The following is a 17,206-nucleotide window of genomic DNA, read 5'->3' on the forward strand; positions in this document are numbered from 1 at the left end:
CATGACTATTAGCATATTGAAACAGCTGGTAGGATATGCTGTACATGCACAGAAATAACAGCATTTTCCCCTCTATAAGCTATCCACCTAATAAGACCACTTTGAATAATTTGTGCTTTACAATACACCCCTAACATTTCCCCTTGAAAAAAATGTGACTTTAATAGTTGTAATAGTTCGTGATTTTACACATTGGAGCACATTAAGTCTTTCGAAGCCGACACATTTAGGTCTATGCTAGCTTTGGATTTCTTCTTGACCATCTTCCCGTGCCTGGCTTCAGACTTCAGGTATCTCTCCTTGTTGTGGATGACCTGGATGTACTGGTCGGTGCTGCTGTTCTGCTGGTCGCTGCTGGAGGCCAGCGAGGCCGAGTCTGACTCCGTCAGAGAGGGCTCCAGCTTGGTCCGGGAGGTCTTGGGCTTGACTGGTCCCTGGATGTGTGGGCTTGTTTGGGCTTGTTTCCCTGGGGACTGTGTGTGTCTTCTGACCGCCGCTGGAGGGACTTCGGCTCCTCTGACGTTGATCTGGGAGCCGGAACGGGACCCCACATCCTCCCCCTCCGCCCTCTCCTCCTCCCCTTGCTGCTGGGTGGAAAAGCGCCCCCTGGAGGAGTGTCTGTCCTTCGCCATGGACAGCTGGCTGTCCGCGCGCTCCCCTATGTAGAAGCGAGTGGGCTGGTGGAGGTCGGAGAGGGAGTGGGGCCGGAGCGTCTGACCCAAAGCCCCCCTCCTCACGCTCTTCCCGGCCGCCGCCTCCTCCTCCTCTTCCTCCTCCTCGCTCAGGTGTGGCTGCGAGGGGTGGGCACGGTGGGCGTGGTGGTGGTGAGGGGTGCGGGGGGTGTAGCGTTTGACGTTGCGGGGGTACAGCTCCAGGATCTCCCCGGGGTCCTCCATGCGGAAGTGTCTGGGGACGCGCGTGGCCGAGCGGAGCAGCTTCTTTCGGGCTTCGTGCTCGTTCACGATGACGTAGCGCGTGGAGGGAGGGCGTCGGCTCACGTAGCTCTGGGCTGTGATGATGCCTGCCGCCTCCGCTGGGTGGATGGGCCGTATGGTCTTCCTGTAGAGGGGGTCGGTGTGGATGTTCTCCGGGTAGCGGGCTGGGGGGATGTACGCTCCCTGGTGGTATGATTTGGACCTGCACGTACCGCTGGGGCCTCCTAGATACGAAGGGTGCCTGGAGGGAAAGAGGAAAATAGATGTAACAGAATAATTCATTATGAGTCCTCTTCCTTGAGATGTGTGTGTGTGTGTGTATGTCTGTGTGTGTGTTACTGTGAGCAGGAGCAAAAGAGAGAGAGAGGTGAGGGACCTGTTTGGCACATGTTCCAGTCTCTGTTTCTGCAGTATTGACACAGTCGGACTTCTGGATGGCCCAGCAACACTACTCCGGTTCAAATCAGCCCTGGACGCCGACTGGGTGATGGTGCGGATGCTGTTGCCGCGGCGAACTGGCGACTGGAAGTTGGTGACGCTGCCGTTGTGTCGTGGCGACGGCGTGCGGATGGAGGACTCACGGCTGGTGATGTCACTCTCCTGCTGGTCAGACTTATTTTCTACTGCCGTCTCTGGGGCCTGGAGACGGGCTGGGGGGTGAGGGGGGTCAGGGGTCAAGGGTCACAGGAGAGGGAGCTATATCACACACACACACACACACCTGCCTGTATCACTAACAGGGAGAAAGTCAGGCCAGAAACGAAAGGCTTCCAGTACCTGCAGCCAACTGGACCACCTTCTTCTTGTCCTCCGTCCGTTCCTAAAAAAAACACATCTGGTTCACTGAGCTTGCAGAGCAACACCACATCACATGGGAGTCAGGTGGCTGAGCGGTTAGGGAATCGGGCTAGTAATCTGAAGGTTGCCAGTTCGATTCCTGGCCGTGCAAAATGATGTTGTGTCCTTGGACAAGGTACTTCACCCTACTTGCTTTGGGGGAATGTCCCTGTACTTACTGTAAGTCGCTCTGGATAAGAGCGTCTGCTAAATGACTAAATGTAAACAGCACAACAGGAGCCCGACCAGGCTGGATATAGTATACATTAGCAGCTCGTGCACAACGTGATGGATGGTGATGAAGCTCACAGTCTGAAGCTGCTGTCTCAGCTGGTTGTTGGTGAACTTGAGAGACCTAGCGATAGCCTGCAGGTAGTAGATCAGCATGCTGAAACACACATGACATCATCACTCACCCCCAAGTACAGTACTTACATGAAATACTGCTTTATATGAGAGTGTATATACTGTGTGTGTGTGTGTCTATGTATATGTATGTATCTCTGTGTGTGTGTCTGTATATGTATGTGTGTGTCTCTGTGTGTGTCTTTATGCATGTGTGTATGTGTCTGTGTTTGTGTGTTTAAAAGTGCTTTTGCTTGTAAACTCACAACAGCAGCAGCAGTCCAGGCAGCACCACGACAGGACTGGTGACGTAGTTCATCACTTTACTGAACCACAGAGGGAAGTCATTGGATATCGTATCTGAGATGATGTCGTAAATCTTATCCTGACCACTGCGGAAACACACACAGTAATTCTTCTCATGACCACAGCAGAAGAGGAAGACATTTACCAGTGGCAGCTCATAATTATAATGACATCCACACAATCCATCCTCTACTTTGTACTGTGGTCTGTTTTAAACAGGTAGCACTTTGTCTACATTTACATTTAGTCATTTAGCAGACGCTCTTATCCAGAGCGACTTACAGTAAGTACAGGGACATTCCCCCAAAGCAAGTAGGGTGAAATGCCTTGCCCAAGGACACAACGTCATTTGGCACAGCCGGGATTCGAACCGGTAACCTTCAGATTACTAGCCTGACTCCCTCACCGCTCAGCCACCTGACTCCCTGTCTACCAGCAATCAGCTAATAGGAGAGCATACCTGAAGGGCCCGCAGTGCTGGGAAGGTCTGTATCTGACGATGGCAAACACAGTGGGCAGCATGCACAGGAACAGCATGAACAGGAGCATCGCCAGGTAGAAATTATTTGACCTGAAAACAACCAAGAGTCACATAAAACAGCCATGACGTTTGAATATAGAGTAGAGATTTACGAAAAACGTACAGAACAGTAGTTTTGTGTTTTAGCGTTTTTTTGGACCGTGAACTGTTGAAATGCTGTGGCAAACTGGGGAATGAGATATTGTATATATAATATGTGCACTTTCCACAGGCATACATTACATAGCCAAGAGCTGGAGGTTCAGCAAGTGTTTTTGAATTATCAGGAAATGTGTCATCATCAATCTCTCTCTCTTCCATTTGGCTGCAGTGTTTAATCGCTCACATGAAGGGTATTAACTGGGAGCAACAGAGAGGGAAAGAGAGAGACAAGGAATCTGTGAGCCTTTATGTACTCTATGTCCTTCATGTATGCTTGTCATCGAGTGTCTGTGTGTGTGTGTGTGTGTGTGCGCGTGTGGGTGGGTCTATGTGTGTGCGGGTGTGTGTGTCTGCTGGTAGTTCTGTCACATCTGGGAGTGACTGATAAGGCCTGAAAGAGGCAGCAGTAGACTCGTTACATAAATCTGAGTGGGCTGATAGCTCAGAGCTGTGTGTGTGTGTGTGTGTGCTGAGAGCTGTGTGTTTGTGTGTGTGTGTGCTGAGAGCTGTGCGTGTGTGTTGGGAGCTGTGTGTGCGTGTGTGTGTGTGTGTTGGGAGCTGTGTGTGTGTGTGTATGTGTGTGTGTGTGTGTGTTGGGAGCTGTGTGTGTGTGTGTGCTGAGAGCTGTGTGTGTGTGTGTGTGTGTGTGTGTTGGGAGCGGCGTGGAAGCTTGCCACAGAGATGAGCTTGTTCTTTCTCAGCGCTTTCTACAGGGCTAGAAAATTAGATGTTGTTAAGGAGATGGGGAAGTCAGACCAGAACCATAAATGACCCAGTTTGAACCCAAACAGGAAGAAGACACATGTTTGTCTCTGCTGGCTGACAAACAAATGCATTTTTAGGTGGAAACATCATTCAAAAGAGACAAAAACAAAAGTGATTGGGGGGGGGGGGAGAGGAAGAAATAACTAGAGGAGACAATAAAAGGAGGAGAGCATGAACAAGTGGAGGACAGGAGGAGAGAGAGGAGATGAGGCTGACCTGGAGGCTCTGAAGACCTGCTGATGAGGAACGTTGCAGGTGAGCACAGCCCAGCTCCTCAGGTACATCAGACCTATTAACTTCATCACATTAAAGGCTGGGAGACAGGGAGAGAAGAACGCGCCCATCCTGACAGGGGATAGGAGGAGAGGAGGGGAGGAGGAGGAGAGGAGGAGCAGAGGAGAGGGGAGAGGAGGAGGAGGAGCAGAGGAGAGGAGGAGCAGAGGAGGAGAGGACGAGGAGGAGCAAAGGAGAGGAGGAGCAGAGGAGGAGAGGAGGAGGAGGAGCAGAGGAGGAGAGGAGGAGCAGAGGAGGAGGAGCAGAGGAGCAGGAGAGGAGGAGAGGAGCAGAGGAGGAGAGGAGGAGGAGCAGAGAAGCAGAGGAGCAGAGGAAGAGAGGAGGAGCAGAGGAGGAGAGGAGGGGAGAGGAGGAGCAGAGGAGAGGAGGAGAGGAGGGGAGAGGAGCAGAGGAGAGGAGGAGAGGAGGAGGAGAGGAGGAGGAGAGGAGGAGTGGAGGAGGAGGAGAGGAGGAGGGGAGGAGGAGAGGAGGAGGAGAGGAGGAGGAGCAGAGGAGGAGCAGAGGAGCAGAGAGGAGGAGCAGAGGAGAGGAGAGGAGGGGAGAGGAGGAGCAGAGGAGAGGAGGAGAGGAGAGGAGGGGAGAGTAGGGGAGGAGAGGAGGGGAGAGGAGGAGCAGAGGAGGAGGAGCAGAGGAGGGGAGAAGAGGAGAGAGGAGGACATAAGTATATAGAAGACAGCAGAAGGATCAGGTTTACCCCTCATCCTCCTTCACAGCCCCACACACACCCCTGCAGGGGTCAGCTGCACCCCATATAAAACCCATTACACCCTGGGACTCTTATCTTCGCTTCATTATGTTCTCCAGCAGTGAGACGACGAGTCGGAAATAAACAGAAGAGTCCCAGTCCATCCAGCCATGGAGCTGTGATGGAGAGCTCCCTGCTGGAGCAGAGCCCAGTGCAGGGTCAGAGGGCTCGTGTGTCTGTTAAGGGAGAGGGGGTGATCTCTAACTATCATTCCAGGAGTCTCTGTGTGTTTTTCTGTTGCTCGGTAACCAGGAGATTTCTGAAGCTGAAATGTGGCAGGTGCACGGCTCTGGCCCCAAGGGCTGGCAGTCTGGAATGTTTGTGACAAATATAAATATATCCAGATTCATCACCTAGCCCTTGGGCACTGCAACTAGCATCCTGTAACGGTCCAAGTTTAACTGACTTGGCCACGTACCTTCTAGACAAAAGGCAAGGTGCCATCATACTCACCAGATCATTCCTTGGTTGTATATAAGGTGGAGCACGTTCTCGGCTATCTTAAACTCTCCATATTCAGGCTGAGGAAAGATGTTCAGAGAAGAAGACAGACATGAAGAGAAAGAGGAATCTGAGATGTGCGTTGAGAGGAAGTGTGTCATTCCATTTCCTGCCTCTCTCGTCTTCTTCTACTGACAACCAACCACGGTGCTTGTGATGTTTCAGGGTTGGATACAGGAGTACACCCGCATAAAAAAAAAAGGATTGTTCTGGAAGTTGTGTGTGCGTACAAACTTGCTCTCCAGGTCCCAGCAGCAACAGTCACTAAGGTAACGGACCACCAGCCCTCGGATGAAGTCGATGAGCAGGATGCTGGCCACCGTGAAGATCATATCAATGATAGACAGCTTCAGCATCTCCTAGGAACACACAAACACACACACACACAAAGTAGACCAGCTGACCCCCACTCTCCCCCCTCTCTCTCCCCCTTCAGGGTTGTCCTTTCCTGAAACACAGGCCGGCATTGTGCAGTGACGTGCATCCCTCACCTTTGACACTTTCATTATGTTAATGCGTAGGGTTTAACGTTTCAATCCATACTCTGTCGATACTTCAGGGTCGTCCCTGGGACAAACAATTGCAACGGAACGATGCATTTTCATTTTTCTTGTCAGCTTAATGCCTGTAAGGACTATTAAGGGAACGCATCTGAAGAATGAAGCAGGTTATTAATCAGTCAGAGAAGGATCTGGAGAGTGGGGGTTATTGGAGGCCCCTGCAGAGCTAACCGCTAGCCTGGCACAGCTCAGATAACCCAGTATTATGTTTCATAGTCAGTTGGTAGTGTTGTTTTCCTGTGAGGGATACAGCATTGTAGCCAGGGAATCCTAAACTGCTGGAAGCCTAACACACTTGTTGTAACTCACCTGTTCTGACAGCTGGACTTCTATTGGAGGAGAGGAATAGGAGAGAGGAGAGGAGATGAGAGGAGGAGGGGAGATGAGGGGAGAGGAGAGGAGGAGGGGAGATGAGAGGAGAGGAGGAGAGAGGAGGAGAATCGGGGAGAGGAGGAGAGATGAGATGAGAGGGAGAGGAGATGAGAGGAGGAGATGAGAGGAGAAGAGGGGAGAGGAGGAGAGATGAGAGGGAGAGGAGATGAGAGGAGAGGAGGAGAGAGGAGGAGAGGAGGGGAGAGGAGGAGAGAGGAGGAGAGAGGAGGGGAGAGGAGATGAGGAGAAAGGAGGAGAGGAGGGGAGAGGAGGGGAAAGGAGGAGAGGAGGGGAGGAGAGATCAGGCACCTGTCCTACGTAGGTCTCCCAGCACGGATCCTGCTGCGACCTCGTGTTCTTCTCAGAAAGACCGGTGTGGTTGTACGTGGTTGTCATGGTACTTTTGGTGCTGTTGTCCAGCACCATGACGATGGTTGCCAGGGTGATATTCCTGTGTCCGGAGAGAGAGACCAGAGTGGACAAGTTCTCCTCCCCAGGCTGGGAGATGGTGGCCATGAATGCGCTGGGGTCAGACCAGTTAGCTGGAACCCCATGGATCTGGAACAGGAAGAGGAATATCCATTTAGATCTTTGACCTACTGCATGACCTCTGACCTATAACTGCTTATTGTTACGATGAAGACAAGTGAGGAACAGGGCTAGTGACAACAACGCCAGAGGGAGAGATGGGGTCACCAAGGTCAGTGTGGGCTACTCACAGCCGAGCTCATGATGTTGACCTTGTCCAGCAAGGCGATGATGAGGCTATAGAGGTTCCCCAGGTACAACACCAGCACTCTGGGAAGACAGAACCACACTGTTAGGGTCAGCTCAGGCTCTCGCCCCCGGACGTGGAGCGGGGATGTGGGTGGTGACGGAGGGATACACGGGGGGGAGAGGGGGAGAGGGGGGCGACCTGGCCAGCTGCCAACGGAGCGAGGTCCTGGGGTGGTACATCTCCAGCTGGGACACCAGCTCGAACGCTGACGGGGCGATCATGGTGATGAGGGACACCACCACGCTCACCTGCGGCAAAACAGGATGTGACGTCACGCTGACGGCCCACTGGCACCCAGAAGCACAAGTATCACAAGTGACTCCTACGACAGGTGTGACTATCAGAAGCGTGGCCTCAGGCTCACGCCCTTCACCACTGAGGCAAGTCTTGTTTACATTTACATTTAGTCATTTAGCAGACGCTCTTATCCAGAGCGACTTACAGTAAGTACAGGGACATTCCCCCGAGGCAAGTAGGGTGAAGTGCCTTGCCCAAGGACACAGCGTCAGTTGGCATGACCGGGAATCGAACTGGCAACCTTCGGATTACTAGCCCGATTCTCTCACCGCTCAGCCACCTCCACAGGTTGCACATTGTTGCCACCTCACATCAAATGTATTATTATTATTATTCACCTCGTTCTTCTCCCACAGCGTCAGCTCTGGTTTCTCCTGCTCCAGCTTCTGAGAACGGTCCACCACAAAGTAGATGATGTAGATGCTTCCCGCCAGCGAGAGGAGCACCAGGATGTTGGCCAGGATGCGCAGGCTGATCAACACGGCCCTGCGTCGGAGGGCAGAGACCAGGCACAACATGGTTTGGGCCCGCGCCACTGAACCGTGCATGCCGAGCAGCACATGCGTGATTTACAGGATCGGGTGTTGGGTCTATATGATGAAGAGCGCCTAGGGAGCCCGAGGGCATGGTGATGGCAGAGGGGGGGTTATGGAGAGGTCCTCGGGGGAGGAGAGAAGCGGGGTGAAGGCTTCCGGAGGTATTAATCCGGTTTTAATGTGTTCCCAGGTCTGATGATGCTCTGATGGTGATGTAGGGGCTGTCACCCGGAGCAGTAAAAAGCAGTTATTATGAGTTATACCAGGAATGCTGGGACTAGGTGAGCTCTGTATTACAGGAGGACTGGGACAGAGAGAGTAAATCCATCAGGTGTGGGAACAAGAGGAGGAGGACTGAGGAGCAGGGGAGAGGAGGAGGGGAGAAGAGGAGGAGGACTGAGGAGCGAGGGGGGGGGAGGAGGAGGGGAGAGAAGGAGGACGAGGGGAGAAGAGGAGGACTGAGGAGCAGGGGAGAGAAGGAGGAGGGGAGAGGAGGAGGGGAGAGGAGGAGGACTGAGGAGCAGGGGGGAGGAGGGGGGGAGAGGAGGAGGAGGGGGAGGGGAGAGGAGGACTGAGGAGCAGGGGAGAGGAGGAGGGGAGAGGAGGAGGGGAGAGGAGGAGGACTGAGGAGCAGGGGGGAGGAGGGGGGGAGAGGAGGAGGACTGAGGAGCAGGGGGGAGGAGGGGGGAGAGGAGGAGGACTGAGGAGCAGGGGAGAGGAGGAGGGGAGAGGAGGAGGCCTGAGGAGCAGGGGAGAGGAGGAGGCCTGAGGAGCAGGGGAGAGGAGGAGGAGGGGGAGGGGAGAGGAGGAGGACTGAGGAGCAGGGGAGAGGAGGAGGGGGAGGGCAGAGGAGGAGGACTGAGGAGCAGGGGAGAGGAGGAGGAGGGGGAGGGGAGAGGAGGAGGCCTGAGGAGCAGGGGAGAGGAGGAGGAGGGGGAGGGGAGAGGAGGAGGCCTGAGGAGCAGAGGAGAGGAGGACTGATAGAAGTGGTACCAAAACACGTACAGACTAGTGTCCTTCTTCTTCTCCTGTTCCTCCACGATGGCTTCCTGAGGAGACAGTTAGTTAAATATTCAGTAACACACAGAATGACACACAGACAGCTTCTTCTGACTGTTCCAAGACACACAGGAGGAGAGTTCCAGAGTTCAGACTGGAGACTGGATGAAGGGCATCCTTGGGGAAATCAGCGTTAATTCAATGGTACATAAACTTCCCCTGAGCCGAGGACTGGGACTCAATTAAAGACTGGAGATCATTGATAATCACATCACAAGACAGAGCTCTCTCTGAAGATGAGGCACCAACAGGATTCTTCTTCTGACGGGATGTCTGTGTGTATGCGTTTGCGAGTATGTGTGTGTGTCTATGTGGCTGTGTGCACATGTGCTTGCGTGTGATCCTGTGTGTATGTGTGCTGCTTGCATGTGATCATGTGTGTGTGTATGTGTGTGTATGTAATGTGCTTGCATGTGATCATGTGTGAGTGTGTGTGTGCTTGCATGTGATCATGTATGTGTATGTGTGTGGTTGTGTGTGTGTGTCTGTGTGTCGGTATGTAGTGTGCTTGCGTGTGATCATGTGTGTGTGTGTGTTTGCTTGCGTGTGATCATGTGTGTGTATGTGTGTGTGTGGTTGTGTGTGTGTGTATGTAGTGTGCTTGCATGTGATCATGTGTGTGTGTGGTTGTGTGTGTGTGTATGTAGTGTGCTTGCGTGTGATCGTGTGTGTGTGTGGTTGTGTGTGTGTGTATGTAGTGTGCTTGCGTGTGATCATGTGTGTGTCATGGGTATGTGTGGTTGTGTGTGTGTGTGGTTGTGTGTGTGTGTGTGTGTATGTAGTGTGCTTGCGTGTGATCATGTGTGTGTATGTGAGAACCTCACCCTGATGTTGTTGACTATGGCGGCTCCTTTGCTCTCCGCAGCCTCCAGGTTTCCGATGAGGTAGTCCCAGGCACAGAACACCCTCCAGCAGAACGTGAAGTTCTCGTCCGACGCGCTGGCCAGACTGAGACGGGAATTCTTGGCCATTCTGGTCACGACCGAGGGCACAGAGAGGACATGTCACTACCGCAGGCTGCGCACACACCAGTCAAACCCCACTGTGCCACCAGAGTCAGGCGGGGTGGACTGATGATGACAGCGATGGTGATTGGTTGTTCATGAAATTCACATAATCTCTTTCAACATCAAAGAGAACAAGTGCCAACATCACATCAGTCCATATCAACGGAGGGATTACTTTCTTAACAGAATGATGAAACTGTAGGCAAAAACAGCCATCCCAACCAGGAAGTATGCGAGCGGCAGTCGATAGCCAGCGCTGCCGATCTTCCTCACCCTCCCGTAGTAGCCGTAGAACAGGACCGAGTACTGCAGGTAGCCCTGGTGGGGGCCATGACACAGGGACAGGCATGAGCACAGCACAGCAGGGGTCAGGTCAGGGCCGGCCCAAGCCTTTATGGGGCCTTAAGCAGAATTGATTTGGGGGCCCCTTGGGGTCGCTTTTTTGTAAAAAAAATCCAAAATACATTAAGCTGTAATTTCATGTGCTCTTGGGGGCCCTCTGGTGGCCCTGGGGGCCCTAAGCAGCCGCTTAGTTCGCTTATGCCTTGGGCCGGCCCTGGGTCACGTCACAGTTAAGGAGCACGTCATTAGAAATCCAGTGTCGCTCTTATTGTTTTATCTCACAATGCATTGATTTCAAATGGACTTTATCCCTCCCTGCATTCCGGGAGCCTTTCTGACTGGCTCTGGAACTTTAATGTGCTGTGTATTACAGTATGTGGACTGTGGTGTAATGTACTGTGTATTCCACTATGTGGACTGTGGTGTAATGTACTGTGTATTCCAGTGTGTGGAGTCTGTTACTGTATAATGTTACTCTGCATTCCACCTCGGTGGACTGTGGAGCTGGTATAAAGAGGAGAAAGAGAGAGACAGAGAGAGAGAGCGATACAGAGAGACAGAGAGAGAGAGCGATACAGAGAGAGAGAGAGAGAGAGAGAGAGAGAGAGAGAGAGAGAGAGAGAGAGAGAGAGAGAGCCTTGCCCCAAGAGACCAGATGGTGTCCAGGTCCTGGGCGTGCTCCAGGTGCTCCTTGGGGATGGTCTTGCTCCTCGTCGTCCCAAACGGAGCTCCAGCCAGCAGCTACAGGAGCAACACAGGAAGCACACCTGCTGGTTCTTCCAGTATCTCACTGAAAAGGTTGTGGTGTTTGTTGTCTACCGAGGAACTACTACCCCCCCCTCACACACACACACACACACACACTCAGACATTACCTGTAAGTTTGGGTTAAAACAAAACGCTGTTTTTTGGGATGCGTTTGTTACCTGGGTGATGGGGTCAAGGTGAGGTCAGAGGGGGAGGAGGTGCAAGGTTGGTTAGAGAAGAAAGGAAGGGATGAGATTGGAGGATTGAGAGTGAGTGATAGTCCAACCCATGGCTGGGAAATTGCCTGTGTCGGTGTGTCAGAGAGGAGGATAAATCAGGCCTTCTTCCCCGTCCACTGAAGCACCAAAAACAAGGTCCTCCTTGTGCCGGTGACACACTCGCGCCACAGGCAATGTTTTTATGGCTGTGTTTTACAAGCAGATTCCTACAGAATCAATTGGGCCATCTGTAATACTAGTCAAAAGACATTGTTACGTAATTATTGGTCATCAGGCCTGCCTCGATGAAAACTACTAATCGGGTGTTGTGGTTATTCTTGAATTATGCGTGGAATGTGTGTTTATTAATTCCTCAACACGCATGCACATCCACACAGAGCACACACACTCATGCGCGCACACACAGACGTGCTCACACACACACACACACTAACCTCAGGCAGGACGATGAAGGCTCCGGTCATGATGGAGAGGACGATGTTGATTCCAAACAGCCAGCGGAGGAAGATGAAGTAAGAGGCCACTCCTGACCCGAAGTGACCTCCGAGAGACACAGACAGGAAGGAATTAGCAACATGCACCCACACACACACACACACACATACACATACAGGACCCCTACGGACAAAACGCTTCAAGAGTTCACAAAATATAGACAAACGTTCATGGTTGTTGTTAAAAAAATAAAAAATAAAGATTCTGATAACATACATGGTGTGATTCTGATGGTCAAATTTGCATCAACAGTCCCTTAGCTCTCTCTCTCTCTCCGTCACTCTCTCCATCTCTCCGTCTCTCTCTCTCTGTTTCTTTCTCTGTCTCTCTCTCTCTGTCACTCTCCGTCTCTCTGTCTCTCTCTGTCTCTTTCTCCGTCTCTATCTCTGTCTCTCTGTCTCTCTCTCTCTCGTCTGGATGAATTTCAGGTTGTTCATGCTGGTTTGAGACCAGGAAGGAGAGATGAAGGAGCCTTACTCTCTATTTTCTTGATCCTCATCTCCCAGGGAATGAAAATCACCACGATGTTGTAGAGCAGGCGGGAGACCTTCTTCAACAGCTGGGGAGGAAAAACTACCATCACACCCTGAGAACCAGACAGCTGAACAGCACGACAGGTGTACTTTGTTTGGGAACTGTAATTGATTCCCTTGCGTTCAAAAGTCCAAATGTGTTTATCTAGACTGTGATGGAGTCAGTCAGTTTGGTGAATGGATATGATTTCTAATTTCAATTAACCAGAAGCCAATCTCTATAATTAATAATTCATCATCAATTCATTCGCTAAAAGTCAATTAATTTTAATGGCGCTTGGGCAGCCTTTCCCAATGTCTCTGGAACATTTTAATTAAACTGGGCCATAACAACAGGCTATAAATTTGCTGCTGTCTGTGACTGTGTGCATGTGTGCGTGTGTGTGTGTGTGTGTGAATAAAGACACAGAGAAAAAAAGAGAAAGAGACAAAGAAAGAAAGTGAAAAAGAGACAAAGACAAAGAGGGGGGGGGAGAAAGAGAGAGAAAGAGAGAGAGAGAGAGAACATATCTAACCTGTCTTCCTTAGAAACACACATTGAGGCAATGTCTACAGTATAATTAAGCCTACAGCAGACCAGGGGAATTGACTTGCACAGTATAAATCAGGCTGGATCAGAGGATTTAACATGTACATTATATTTTAACCAAGAGCAGCTGGGTGCTGCAGTGCAGCAGAAATAACGTCCATGTTTTTTAAGCTTGGTCGGACAAAACCAATAAAATGATTTAGCTAAAAGTAGCAGTTTGTTTCCAGGGCTTTAAGTGCTCTGCTGTGAAAGAAACATAAATTTGAAACATGCTGTATTTACTGAAAACATTGAGACAGTGTGTGTGTTTGTGTGTGCGTGTGTGTGTGTGTGTGGGGGGGGGGGGGGTTGTGGTGTGTGTGTGTACATACGTCCGCGCCCGCTGCTTGGTATCCTCTGGTCCTGGTCAGCCTGCCTTCATATTGCAATACAATTTCTCGGGCTTGCCTGAGAAAAAACCCCCACACACACACACACACAATCATTAACTGGACAGATATTAAGGAGAGACACATCAGAACGGTTCCCAGTTGTGATTAGCTGAGTGTTAGATGGTAGAATGCGGGAGCTTCAGATAGCTTCAGAGTCTACAGCACCACTGGGGGTCGTTCACATGGATATGAGCCACGCTTTAATCAATGATGTCTCTATCAAGAAGCCTTTCACACATTCAGCACCTCATCCACAACACACACACGCATCTTCTGTGTGTGTGTCCTAGCCGTACAGTTACTGGGTTTGTAGGGTTTTGGTTAATTTAATCAAATATTTTCATGAATTTACACGTTTAAATTCGTTCAAAAGTAACATAACATTGCGTGAGTGTACTTTATGTAGATGTGATCACTTCCTTTCTGTTATAAAAAGAAAAGAACATCTGATTCCAAAAAATATATAATAAAAATGAGGTCAAAATATAATATTTGTGGGATAAAATATGGTCTGTTTTAGCAGCGGGAACATCCCTAAGCGTTCGAGCAGAGATTACTGAGGGTGTAAAATGCAGTTGTGTGTCTCATCCCTGATGATGGTAATAAAGAGCGAGCAGCAATAACAAAACGCCCATATAAAAGCTGCTAGCGGGAACCCACTCAGCACATCTCAGGAGCCCACACTCAACAGCTCTCTCTGGCCATCTATCTGCCTCTCCTCTTCCACAACTCTCTCTCTCTCACTTTCTCCCCATTTTGCTCGCCCAGTGCTCCTCCCGACACACATAGCAGTAGAGAGAGAAACAGAGAGAGAGAGACAGAGAGAGAGAAACAGAGAGAGAAACAGAGAGGGAGAGAGAAACAGAGAGGGAGAGAGAGAGAGAGAGAGAGAGAGAGAGAGAGAGAGAGAGAGAGATGAAATGAGATAAAGGGAAGGAACCGAACCAGAAGCCCTGACCCCCATAAAATGCAGGAACCATGCGAACGAGTGATGAAATAATAATTATCCCTCTAATTCCGTTTGTTTTCCATGGGAGGGGCCGTTAAAGCAGCAGAGTGGAGAATGTTAACTGTTATTTACCTGGCTGGTGTTTAGCGCTTCACTAGCCCCTACGGCTATTATCCACTCTGACTCCCCTGTTAATGAGCCCTCCCATGCTAATGTCTAGAAGAATGTTCATCAGAACCTCTTTATCTGGAATATTCAATAGATTCATTCACACGAGTGCAGAGTAAACGACAGTGGCTAGTGTAACTGTTGGGATCTAGTTTTAAGAGAGTTCTGTAATCAGCAGAGTGTGGGAACCATCGGTAGAGCGGTACACACAAGCCACTCAGGTTGGACGGGAAATTTTCTGCTCTTTCTCCTCACCTGAATCTGTAAGACAGACTGCTGCAGGGCATTTGTAGCGTTTCTACGCTCTTGCTGTATTCATTTATGAAGCAGTGTTGTGTTTGTGTTTACGTGTGTGTGTGTGTGTGTGTGTGTGTGTGTGTGTGTGTGTGTGTGTGTGCATGCGCTGGTATACTGGATGTATCTGTGTGTGTGTGTGTGTTTGTATGTATGTGTTGTGTTTGTGTGTGAGGGTCACGCATTCAGAATAAAAATTATGATATTTAAATAGTTGGTATTTAGAATAGTTACATTGTTGAAATCAATGAATTACATTACGATACTTATCTGTTTCATGAGTTTATTCACTCTGTAAATAAATGAAGGCAACTCAATGCGTTTCCCAGAACGTCTATCTGGTGGTTTCTACACTGTACGAACACAACTACATCTATCGCTCCCATGTCATGCCTCTCGTTCTTTCGTTCTGCAATGCTATTGGCTAAGCCAATGCATGGCCATCACATGCACGGGAGATGCAAACTCGCGTACCATGGTTGGCCTAAGCATGCCTCTCATCCACTCTCAAGTAGTTCTTAAGAGACACGTACGAGGGGTTCTCCTTACGAGCATGTTCAGGAAACGCACGTAAGAAATAACGATGGTTCGTTATTTTGCTAGTAGAGAACCCTCGTAACAACTAAGATCCATCGTTATTAGTAAGCAGGATTTAATGGCTGCATTCCTGCACTTATAAAATGCAATTCATTGTGGAAGTAATCCAAGTAATCCAAGTATTCAGAATACGTTACTCAGATTGAGTAACGTAACAGAATATGTTACAAAATATTTTTGGGCATGTATTCTGTATTCTGTAACGAAATACGTTTTGTAAGTATTCTTCCCAACACTGATGAGGGCACATGCATGCGTGTGTGTGTGTGTGGTACTTCAGGGCCTTCAGCTTGCGCCTCATGGGCCAGGGCCGTGTGCGTATGTTGGCGATGATCTCCTTCTGGAACTGAATGTTCTGGAACATCTCCTCTGGGTCGGTGCTCTCCACGCGATCGTCCTCCTTGTCCTCATCGTCGGAGTGGCTGACATATACACACATCCAAACACAGACATACACACACACGCACACACAGATAAGACACACACCCAAACACAGAAACAAACGCATAGACACACACAGAGATACACAGACGCATAGACACACACACACAGAAACACAGACACACACACACGTGCATACACACAGACACAAAGAAACACAGACAGATGCAGACACACACAGACAACACACCCCAACACAACAGCCTTAGTATAAAACTGGAATCCATAAAGTACATCTATGGTTCATCTCAGCCTAACACCGTAACATGATTAAAGGAAATAAACATGCTTAAATAAATAATAAATATGGATAAATAATGCACCAAGGAGAAACAGGTTCTGTAGAAGACATTTCCAATTTGCTTAAGAACGGTCTCATTTTACATTTCTTTGTAATGATTTCAAGCAATAAATAACCTAAATTATAGTATAATATGTCAATAAAGCAGTGTGCCTAATGACACATTTTGTTATTACTGCATTTATTAAATTGATGAATGTTTTTAAATGACAAAATAGTACAGATTTACAGTGCCAATTATGATGATATCAATTATACAGACAAGCAGTGCTAATAAAATTTTTCTGTACAGATTTGTTTCTACAGATTTAGTTCTACAGCATGCTTCGAGTATAACGTTGTCAGAAAACCAGCACATCTATTACATTGAGGACTATAGAGAATTTATGATACTAAATGCTTCGAAATGAAGGGTATTTGTAAGTACTATAAATCACACTGGCGACAAGAAATCTGAAGCCTTACTAACCACGAGTTCAGAATGAGGAGAGGAAAAAGAGGAGAGGAGACAAGGAGAAGAGTAAAAGAGATGGGGAGAGGGGAATTGAGGAGAGCAGATGAGGAAAGGAGAGGCGAGGAAAGGAGGAAATGAGGAGAAGAAGAGGAGACAAGGAGAGGAAAGGAGGAAATGAGGAGGCTGAGGAACTCACCCCGGCTGGTTGTCCCTGTAAGGAGAGTAGATCCTTCTGGAGTTCTTCCTCACACTCTTGTGTCTCTTGGACGGAGGTCGGCTGACCAGAGCTGCCTCGGACACAGAACTCATCCTCACGTTCCACCGGTGTGTGTGTGTGAGAGAATCAGTCTCTTTGAGTATGAAATCAAAGTTTAAGTTCCATTTGACCAAGTGTGTGTGAGTGAGTGATGTGTGTGTGTGTGTGTGTGATGAGTGTGTGTGTGTGATGAGGGTGTGTTTCGCCTCCTCAAGTTTGGGTGCCCCCGGACCCGTCAGTGTTCCTCAGCGACTCCCTGTAGACTGACTCTGTAAGAGTGAAGTGTACAAAGCTTGTGTGTGTTTGTCTTGGTGTGTGTGTGTGGTTGGGGCTACCTGCTATCCTGGTCCCTGATTGGACCATCCCACAGCCCAGTGATTCCGCAGGCTCCCGGACAGATTTCTCCATCAC

At 49.6% G+C, this 17,206-nt stretch overlaps 1 protein-coding gene across 1 annotated transcript; it reads right to left on the bottom strand.

Annotated features, from left to right (window-relative positions):
• Positions 1-176: 176 nt before the first annotated feature.
• Positions 177-16,942, bottom strand: LOC134028448 (transmembrane channel-like protein 3). Its single transcript, XM_062472009.1, has 22 exons — positions 16,736-16,942; positions 15,619-15,765; positions 13,276-13,351; positions 12,320-12,401; positions 11,782-11,888; positions 11,004-11,102; positions 10,195-10,337; positions 9,837-9,984; positions 8,959-9,002; positions 7,756-7,903; positions 7,259-7,368; positions 7,062-7,140; positions 6,652-6,900; positions 5,641-5,769; positions 5,363-5,430; positions 4,087-4,215; positions 2,884-2,994; positions 2,384-2,509; positions 2,082-2,160; positions 1,713-1,755; positions 1,312-1,585; positions 177-1,176 (listed from the first exon to the last, which is right to left on the bottom strand). The coding sequence occupies exons 1-22, from the start codon at positions 16,846-16,848 to the stop codon at positions 186-188; spliced, it is 3,495 nt and encodes a 1,164-aa protein (XP_062327993.1). The 5' UTR covers positions 16,849-16,942; the 3' UTR covers positions 177-185.
• Between the last annotated feature and the right edge of the window lie 264 nt (positions 16,943-17,206).

Source organism: Osmerus eperlanus, chromosome 10, assembly GCF_963692335.1.
Source record: "Osmerus eperlanus chromosome 10, fOsmEpe2.1, whole genome shotgun sequence".
Taxonomy (NCBI): domain Eukaryota; kingdom Metazoa; phylum Chordata; class Actinopteri; order Osmeriformes; family Osmeridae; genus Osmerus; species Osmerus eperlanus.